This window comes from Crassostrea angulata, chromosome 5 (assembly GCF_025612915.1).
Source record: "Crassostrea angulata isolate pt1a10 chromosome 5, ASM2561291v2, whole genome shotgun sequence".
NCBI classification, from domain to species: Eukaryota; Metazoa; Mollusca; class Bivalvia; order Ostreida; family Ostreidae; genus Magallana; species Magallana angulata.
Genome location: NC_069115.1, coordinates 13,218,835 through 13,229,929, shown reverse-complemented (window position 1 = coordinate 13,229,929; position 11,095 = coordinate 13,218,835). Strand labels below are relative to the sequence as shown.

At 33.6% G+C, this 11,095-nt stretch overlaps 1 protein-coding gene across 1 annotated transcript; it reads right to left on the bottom strand.

Annotated features, from left to right (window-relative positions):
• Window positions 1-1,619: 1,619 nt before the first annotated feature.
• On the bottom strand, window positions 1,620-5,723 carry LOC128185109 (uncharacterized). Its single transcript, XM_052854786.1, has 2 exons — window positions 5,700-5,723; window positions 1,620-3,560 (listed from the first exon to the last, which is right to left on the bottom strand). Exons 1-2 carry the CDS (start codon window positions 5,721-5,723, stop codon window positions 1,860-1,862), a joined length of 1,725 nt encoding a protein of 574 aa, XP_052710746.1. The 3' UTR covers window positions 1,620-1,859.
• Window positions 5,724-11,095: the final 5,372 nt, after the last annotated feature.

Here is an 11,095-nt window from a genome sequence, read left to right as displayed (position 1 = left end):
TTTCTTTTGAAATATTGTAATGCGATTTTCCAATTTTCCAATTTTACTTTTTCTTTCCGTATGAAATTATTCAAAAAACAGATCTAGCCTTTTCTTTTCGTGGTTTTCTGCTACACTCAGCGGATTAACTATATATGGTTTTTCATGTACCTGAATTACTCTACCTGATTCTACCAGATCTTGAACTGCATCTGAAACAAAATTGTCATTCAACATAGCTGATTTATTATTCCCGAAGTGTTTTGAAGGGGGGTGAATTTCAAAATCAAGGGAATATCCATTTTTGATCATAGAAAAAAACGAATCATAAACATTTATTTCTTTCCAAAAATGAAGATTATGAAATAAACTTTTCTTGACTCTACCTGTTATCAAATTACATTTTCTATCATAAAAAATCAAATTTTCTTTAATGCTTTTCGAAATATCGAGAATACCGGACCAGCCGGAACTATAGTAATACTCATCATCATTGACCAGCTGAAGAGTTTGCCCCTGCAGACCCCGTGGCGGATTGTGTGTAGTTGAGGGGGCATCGACTTTTTCCAGTGTCCGGTCTTGAAGCACCTGTGACACACGTTTGAAGGCTGGGGGTTCTCCTTGAACCCCAAAAGGCACGAAAGGGCTGATTATTAGTAGAGGGTAGCCACCAAAACTGCCAGAGGAAAGCTGCGCCTGAGACCCTACTGCTGCTGGCACCGGACGGCTGTACGGTGTCGGTCGTCCCCTCCCCGGAATTTTTGCCGCATTGCCCGTGACTCTGCGCTGCGAATTTTTTTGTCGTCGTCCGAGTCATCTGCGTAGTCATTCTGCTCGTATTCTCTAACAGTCGTCCATCCTGCTGGACTGCTGTCTGCAATCCTGATAAGCTTATTGCGCTTCTGGAATTTTTCTTTAGCCGAACTGTCGTTAACAACAAATAGAAAGATTGTCTAAGTCTTCAATAATTTCATCGTTAAAATTGCACTGAATGCGATTTCCTTCCCCTTGAATTCGCGTACTTTTGCTTTCTTTTATCCTCTTAGAGAGGCATTAGCTTTCTGTTCAGTCAAAAGTTTTTCAGATAATGATGCAAACTGAGAATCACGCTTTTGAACAAACTTACTGCATCCGCCAAGTCACTTACGTTGCCGTTATTTCTAGTCTTCGTGTCGACTGAACCTTGGGTGCCTTTGAAACCTGTTGAGAGCGGCCTTGATTTGATGTGTCGTAAAGAAGATTTCACTCTGCGTCCTCATGCTCGGACATAGTGGCATGGAGAAAACGTGAACTAAGTTAAAAATCTGAGCCTTCGAATGGTTCATTTACCAAATACACGCCTTTTATAACATCTCAACTCATGCGTACTAGTTACTATATAAATAGCCAATCATTGTAAAAATCAATCACCCGTACCAAAACAAACCCGCCTACTTTCCCACATGTACAAAATATGCTCAGCTCCCATGATAAATACATGTATTCATTATGTTTTAACAGTTTAAACAGAATCTAAGTTTGACTGCGCAATAAAAACAAAATACACATGTAACATTAGTCTATATTGTTTATTTATCTTAAAGAGAAAGGATAGGTACCGTGATAAAAACACAAAAAATTGTTTTCTTAAACGTCTTTAATGTTCCAGAAATACAGATTTACATCATATTATGATATATATACATATTCGTTCGTATACATATAATAACCGGCGATAATAACAAAACAATAAGTTCAATCTTTTGTTTTAAAAATAAAATCGGAACTAAAATTTATATACTTAGTGTTAATTTACAAAGACTCACTTGAAATACAATGTAATAAAATCATCTCAGTAACTATTTATGTACACTGAATATATATACAGGAATATCGTATGGTTACTTAATATAATATTGGATTTTTTTCACTTTTCCTGACCCGTTATCGGCCACAATGAGATTGTCTTCGGTATCCATACATAGACCATATGGATAGTTTAAGTCGCAATTGTCGATGTAGCGGAGGAACTGTCCGTCCTGATCTATGATGTGGATACAGTGGTTGCCACAATCTGCTGTCAGGATCAGACTTTGGCTGTCTGTGGCAATGCCGACTGGATCAAATGACCCTTTGGTTGTAGAGGAAGGACCGGTGTATTTAAACCTAAATAGTCCGTCTTGATTGACCACTATAACAGCACTGGCTGTATAGTCAGATACACAAATATCTAGGTTTCTGTTCTCACTAATATATTTGATACCAAAAGATGAGTAGAGAGGTTGATTTTTAGCATGGTATTGAATGCTTACTTTTGGGGTAGAGCCAAAGTAACGTACAACTTTGGTTTGTTTTCTGTCGTCACTGTTTACGACAATCAGGAGGTCACCAGAGGAGGTACTACATACACCGAGAGGTCGCCAGCCTTCTAAAGTGATAACTGCTTGTACCTTCGTATTCTTCACTATGTTTACAGTTCTGTCTTTTGGATCGGTATACACTAGTTCACCATCACTCGACACCGCTATGTCCTGTGGCCTGGTCTTTGAGTTGGTTTGGATAGATTTTATTAGGTCTCCCTGGAGACTATAGAGTCGCATCATGTTGTCCTGACCACGCGTCCAAACATCATCATCGCTCAGACAAGACACGCTGTATAACCCGTCAGATTCTCCATAGTCGGTGTCGATATCTTTAATGACCCGTGGCTCGTTAATAAGCGGTTTGTTCGGAGGAGAGGAGATGGCACCTGAAGGGTCTACGGTGTTACAGTGTTCTTCTTCTGAGTTGGTTGATGCCGCTTCAAGGTGACCAAACAGCTCGTTAATACGTTCGCTGTTGATCCTCTGAGGCATAAATTTTGGTAGAGAATATACAAGTTTCGGAGGAAGTTTTCTGAATTCAGCATTCCTTGATTTGTATTCAAAGACTAAACTAATATCATTGGATGCCAATAATTTCTTTACACAAGCAATACTTTGTGTTACCTCATCAATGAGTCTTGTAATATGATCTTCTTGTGAATTAAGAGCCATTGTATCTTTAGATTCTATTTCATCAAATTCGGATTTCAGATTCTTGATAATGATATCAATTTCATTGTACCATATTTCTCTCTGTTTGTTAAGAGTTGTGGTAAAATCCTTTGAATTTTCAACCAGAAGAGCTTTCTGACTAGGTATATCTGATGCAATTTCTTGGCATTTGGGGTAAATAGAATTCTCCAATTCTTGTAAATCAATCTGCAAAGTTTCTTTCTTTGTTTCTAATATTTTCTCAATATTAACTTGTTTGTGACCTAGATGTTCACCGGAGGAGACGCACTGAACACAAGTTGGGATATCACATTGTTCGCAATGTAGTTCACATTGTTTATGTAAATGTTTTGAACATTTAGGATATTTAGTTGCAGATACCCTTGTTCTGTACAGCGAAACGTTGTGTTCTGTTGATTCGTCTGAGAGATGCTCCCCAACACAGGCCTTACATAAATGTATTTGGCAAAAGTCACAGTACAAAGGAGGGACCGCGATTTCACAGAGATTACAGCGTAAAACATCCTGGGCACTGAAGTGAGGATCCATATGGTCAGACATTTTAATCTAATGAATAATGGTTAAACTTATTTTAATTAGTAACATTTTCCATAGAAACTACATGCTGGGATTAAAATAGTACTATTAATATTTTAGATGGCAGACAATGATTCAAATATGTAAATTTACCCATACCTTCCCCCACATACAAACTAATTGATTGTCGAATTCTCTATAGACACATTATATAAAACTTATTATTTAGCTGAAAAATCATCAAAATGAGTTTATAGAATATCTCCCGTACATCTCAAGAAACTAATAAAACAACAACATACGATCCTCCATAGTAACGTCGATATGATAAATCATCCTTTGTGTACAGCTGTTTGTATGGACATTGTAAAGTTATTATATATATAGTCGAATGACCTTCCGACAATTCTAGGAAAGAAGACTGAACATAGATATGCACTTAAACATAACCGGATGAGAAAATTTTGTATCAAGTGATTATAAGTGTAGGTTTCGTAGGGTTATAAATTAGTAACATCCTTTGTCGTATGTTAAAGCATGATCGGTCCATCTAAATATGTTCTATATGTTCACTCTGAACTTTTCAATTTGAGTGTTTCAATATCTTTCATCTTCGGCTGAAAAAACTACGAGCCATGCTAAAAAGAAGAGTTTCATATCTATTGCACTTAATCCTTAACGAGGCCGAGTACTGAACGAGTACGCACGCTTTCGCGCAGCGTTTCATTTGTATTATGACGTCATCTTTTTGCTTGGTTAACGCCATGGCGTGATAGTTTCAACTGCAGATATTCAGCGAAATTTGTTAAAAATAGCTCGTTTGATGCGAAAAATTAATGTTATATTGTGGAATAAACATAAATGTCTAGAAGTATAAGCTATATCTGGGCTTGGGTCGAAAACGTGAAGAGGGTTCTGCAAGCCTAGCCCTTTGTCACGTTTTCTTAACCCACCTAAATATAGCTTAATTCATATATTTCAAGACAGTAACCATATATTTTATATAAATGACCCTTATTATGTGATGTTATATATTTATTTATTACTTAAATATATCTGAATGTTCTAATAATACTTTAAAGATCACCATTTCCGCCTTTATCAAATAAAAAATTATCGGACAAATCTGGGAAATTGGGCATACAAAAATCAACTTTGATAAGACCCCTGGAACAAACCAGGAGGTAAAAGTTTTTTTTTTTTATTTCACCATTTGATGCCTTTTAGCAATAACTTTAATGTGTAGAACAGATATAGAAATCCCTAGGGCAGAAGTTAAGAAAAATGTAAAAAATTTGCAAAATTGATACATTTCAAGCAAAATCCCACAGGGTCCTATGTTAAAAATTAACAAACTTTGAGATGACCCCTTGAACAAACGGTGTGGTAAATGTTGTATTTTTTTTATCTTAAAATAATAATTATATCAGAAGAAATTCATGTAAAAAAATTCATTCAAAAATCTAGGGCAGAAAAAATTAGACCCGGCCTCGTTAAGTCAGGTTGGAGCCTAAATGACAGTTTATTACTGTTATGTTTAATCCATTTCAAAAAATAAGTAATTTGATGAACGGCGTGACACGTGTACAATACATTGTACACCGGTCTATGAATTGCCTGCGTTATCTTATAAGTTTTTATATGATAACTCCAAATTTGTCGAAAGCTTCATTCCTAGCTATAGGGTCACATTCTTTGAATATAAAGAAATCATCATATCTAAAAATCAGATGTTGTATGTCATGAAAATGACACAAAAATGGTTGTATATAATAGTGTTTATCCCCCCCCCCCCCTACTTATTTGCGCAGCAAAGATTTTTCTTAAATTTACATACAAAAAATTGAATGAACATGGAGTTGTCCCCCCCCCCCCATTTTTTTGGGACCATGTAAAACATTGAAATGAAAATAGGGAAATAAACAGTCGAATTGAAGTCAAAAGGAATAACCCCCTCCCCCAGGATTAAGATTTTAGGGATTTTGGAAAGTACCTTTTCTATTTTTTAATTTTTTTTTCAAAATTTTTTGATGGGTCTGTCCCCCCCCCCCCCCCCCCCACTTTTAAAAACGAAGCTACCTGCCTTTTTATTTGGCATATGATTGTATGCAACTTATGCTTTTATTTGCATGCCTTAAAAAACTGTTGCATAAATTTACCACTACAAACCATGAGGGTCCCACTTTTCTTCATTTTCACTATATTCTAGAATATAAAATTACCGAAAATTTACAATGTACGATAATAATAATGACAGTCTTTCTTTTAAAGCATTTTTTGAATTAATTTGAATTCATTCTATTATTCCTGCAAGAGATGTTTAACTTTACTTAGATAATTATATTCATCGGACAGTGTGACGGAGGGACAAGAGAGGGATGAGTTTAACATGATGACGTAATTGGCTATTCTAGATTCAACGTTACAACCTCAGACAGACGCATTATTATCAAGAAAATTCTTACTAAAATAACACTGTCTAAAATAGTATCAATTTGATTTTTTTCCAAACACTTTTCAGTAAAACTTTCAACAAAATATTGTGATATGGTGTGTCTGATGCAACAAAAAAGAGATGATATCGCTATGATGGTTTAAAAAATGTAACTTCCTTATCTTAATTTTAAACAATTTTTCTGGCATATAATTTTTAATTTCTTTTTACGTAATATATGTTCTATAACTGATAATTTTTATAAACATACTTGAAACCTTTTTAAAAAAACATGCAAAATCGATTACATTTTTTAAGTGATTTACTGGTTATAATAATCTCTATCAAAGCAGGATGTAAAGAAAATTTACAAAGTGAATTTTCATCAGTACAGTGTGTTTTTTAACTAAATATAAGCTTGCAAGCCGGTTATTGCTCCTTTTATATTTTCATACTCTAAAGGCAATTTTATAAGTTCTATGATATTTCTTTTTTTGTTAGAACTAAAGATGATGTTTTAGATAAAAATTAATATAACTCCTCAAGCCATTATCATAACGGAAATTCTATAGAAATTGGTTAAAGTACATGCGTTAGATAGATAGCCTATGTTTATTTATGTTCATGGAGAAATGTGTTATTAAGTCCAGTGATGAGCCTGTCGACGCCGGGTCAGAAATCTAAATAAAATGCTACTACTGACCGCGGTACGTCAGATCATTAGTATGCACTTGATCGCATTTACTTATTAAGAGGAGAATGTTGTAGCGCAGTGTCCGTGCGTAAAAAATTGGGGTGCAGGAAACACAGCTCTCCAGTAGTCATCTGGAAGCTGTCTTTCTGCCTTCTCTTTTATACAGGTAAGATAAATTATAACGCTTGCGCGCATTCTCATAAGTAAAGTTAATAGATTCAGAGGGTTCAACTAATATTTTATTTTCAGAGATTTTTGTAATAAATATTAATGTTGATAAATTTCATTGTAATTAATATTGATATTTATTGTTCAAATGTCATATTAAATTAATAAAAGAGTAGTCATCTGGAAGCTGTCTTTCTGCCTCCTCTTTCATACAGACCGGGACACAGGCTACTCCCCATGTAGAGGAGGAGACATTCCGGAAACACCTTGGCTAGGGCACCCGCCAAGTGTGGGGATGTTGGAACAAAGATCTCGAGGATCTAAATAAATTAAATATCATAACAGTCCATATAACCCCAAGTCGACTTTTATAAATAGACTGGAGGAATTATGATATAGAAATGAACGTTATGATATCATTTTAAAGAAAATATTCCTTTACTGCTTTAGTCCTTTTTATATTAGTCCTCTATAAGTATAGATAAATTACAATCTTTTTAACAACTCACATCAACATGTAAGCTAACGTCATATAAATTTTTACAAAAAAAAAAAATTTTCAATGAAAACAAAACATATGAATTCCACAGATGTACCTATTGATATTTCGATTTCAAAGATGTAAATTCGTTTTAAATGTGGTTAAAAGTTTTAATAGAAAATCATATAATAAAATGCTTACTTAACTTATTTATGCAGGTATAAATGAAATGCGTGTTATGAATGTTTCTGCAATGCTCGCTTCCTTCATCGTTCCATAATCTGTTAGAAATGGATTATGTATATACGTATATCAGCCCTGTCAGTTTCTATAAGCTATGAATCACAATCGGCTTCATTTTATTTTTAAAAAAAAAGAGAAAATACTCAGTGGATGTAAAGACGATGGGTGAATAAGGCGTGTAAAATGCCTTCATTAGGAATGATTAGATACCGCAAAATTTAAATATCACTAAATCTGATTATGTCTTTAATAATAATTAAAAACAGTGTATATTTAACGTACATGTAACATCGGTATGTAACCCTTAAATATTTTAAATACATGTAATAGGTTGATTTAAACTGGCATATGTGTGTTAAAACCTCCAAATAGTGTCATTTTTATAACTTCAATGCCTTTTCTTTTATTGAGTGGGTCTGAGCTCCATATTTTTGTCATAGTCTAAATGCGGTTTAATGGAGTTTAAACCAGTTCCCATAAACAAAAATGTGGAGAGATGACCCACTATACTTTTAAAATGTCATTTTGTAGCCCAACAATTGAACGTTTTAGTTAAATAACACAAGTCCGTAAATTCGTGGTCAATGTCTCATATAGCATTTGAATCAATGAACTTTGTTGTGAATGAAATGACTCAGTGGTTAGAGCACCAGACAGGTAAATTTATAGAACTTTGGTTTTTTAGGTTGTGAGTTCGATACCACCAAAGCTTAAGGATTTATTTTTTTTTCTTATCGTTTTTTGAAATATTTCAAAGTGAATATAGTAAAAAACTACCGTTTTGTAAACTTGTATTACAACATTTTAAATATATTTAATTGAAAAAATGTTAAATTTGAAATTGTATTTTACGACTAAACCAAACGGGCAGTTGCGCCATCTTATTCCCCAATCTTCTTTGTCATGATGAATTGTTTCCCGAATGAAGTGGATTCCTCTCATCGTCCTCTTTCGTAGTTGATTTCCTTCCTGGCTCTGATCACTACAAACAATATTTATTGTTTAATGTGTTATGATATACCCCACTGATATATGTTTATTTTTCTCGAAAATTTTGTCACTCTAAAAAGCTAGACGTGTATTCATTTTATATGATATTATAATATATGATATTTTGATCTGGAAAGTGATATCATTATTTTTCGTATATGTAGAGCGCACATAGTATATAATTATTTATTAACATTTCAATTAATTTTGTAATTAACATTTCAATTTTTTAGTTTTACTTTAGTTAAAGTATATTCAAAGGAACGCAAATTACATAATTACAATTGTACCATGTTAAAGTGCTCTTAATTGTCTTACACGACATCATTATATAAGGGATATTTAGGTACTAAACAGATTGTATGTAATAAAAGTGGGATATTTGACTATTGTATTTGAACCACTTTTAACCAAAGAAATCTAATTAAAGTTATGTGTACAGGTATTGTATTACATGTTTAAATTGAAATAAATTTGGTTTAACGTGGTCTTCGTACTGAAAATTGTACAAATATTTCAATGAGTGACTTATCTGAAAAAACCACATATATAGCTACATATATTAAAAAGACATCCTATGAAATTGTTAAATGTGTGTCCAAGTGGTAACGTGTTGGTCTCTTTGATTTTACTGTCGCTGGATCGATTTCACCCAGTAGTAAATACAGTATTTTTTTCTTTTCACCTAAAGCTTGATAAGATTAGAGAGTTTAAAATACATGTATCTAAATTATAAAATGTTGGATTTTTTTCTTTTAAAAATCGTTTACCGTTTAGAATATTAACTGTTTTCATACAGAAAGTTCTACATGTTTATCTATTTTTTTTGATGCAGGTTTCCTGAATTTTTGACAAATCAGTGATTACAGACACCATTATAGTGTTACCCGTTGCCAAGTGTGTTGCTAACGATGAGGGTAATAAAACTTATTATCAACTGTGTCTAAACCAATCAGAGTTCAGTATTTAACATGAAAGTATAATAATGTAAAATCAAAACCTGGGTTTTGAAAATCATATATCGACTGTTACATGTATCTATTTATAGTAACAGGTACATGCCGCTCAAACACAGGTTAAGGTGAAATAATGGGAAAAGGCGCTATTATAATACTCTTTTCTGGCTGTTTATTTGATCAAAAAATCTATTTTACGGTCAGTTTAATGATTTGGGATTAAGGGAAACTTTCACCTAAAAGGATTTAGATTAATTCTTTACTTTTATAATGACGAAACATTCTTCATGTTTATTTATGAATGCAACAGTAGAATCATTACTATTTATGGGCCATTTGTTTTGAATTGCTATATGCATTTTGACAGTTTTTGGGATATCTATTGAATGACTTGTTTAATAACAAAATGAAAGAGTATGAAGAATTTTTGATAGTGAAAATTTCGAAGGTGGTGTGTCCACTGATCCACTATGAGCATCTCAAAGTCAAACAATTTCCCGGTATGCCTAGTTATTTAATGTACATTTATAGTAATTAAAAATAAGTAAAACAAGCATTGAATTTCTAAAGGTGTTGCATGAGCAATGCAGGTTCCCTACCCCCCCCCCCCCTTCCACACACACACACACAAACTTTGAAACAATTGTCGTTTTATGTGCTAAATAGGTGTGGGTGTGGAGAAAATTCGGTTTAAGTTTTTTGAGAACAACCCCAATAAATAATGACAAACGAATCTTTTAAAATAATTAGTTTCATTATAATGTAGCATTGGGTCCTTTAAGTTCATTTTAGGTCCGTTTTAGTAAATAGACGCACCGATGTAGCACTAATCAGAGGCGTGCTCAGCAGAGCGGGTGCTCGCAAGCACTCGCCAAAAATTCCATATACCTGCAACAAAATTTTTGGCAAACGCTCGCGAGCACTTGCTCTGTTGTACACACGTCACAGGTGTCACTACAGCAATTCCCTGAAACATGGCCCAGACAATATTGACCTTTGAATTTGGGGTTTTACCGCCCGCGACAGGGGCCGACATTTTAATGAGATATGAAAAACAACGTGTTGGAAGTCTGACTGAGCCAAATTGTAATTATACGCTGTCTTTTAAAGTTTTGAGTCGTGTTTGTTGGTAATATATTTTCAAATTTAATACTGTAGTTTCACCAGCAGGAAAACGGAATTGTTGTGTTAAAAGTTGTTTACATGCTTTTTTGGTGTTAAATCAATGTAATTACGAAAAACAACGTCTGATACATATTTACATATTACTTAATAATGATATTTATTTATACATACCATTATTTTTTAAACATATAACGAATTTTTAATATTATTTCCTTGATAAAATAAGTATACATAAAACGTATTTATGAACCAAATGCGGTTATATTATAAGAAACAAAAAGGAAACAATTGAAAAGGCTGATTATGATTTAAACAGGTTTATAATTTATAGGAAGCCATCGTCATCTGTTGTCCAAAAAAATGCTAATTTTATGTAAGGGTTAGAAGTTCGGGATTTGTTTTGCTGTCTTGGAAACACTTCTTTTCCTTGATGTACTTCGGATAGCAGACTTTTTCCGTACGCATCCTCTTGTT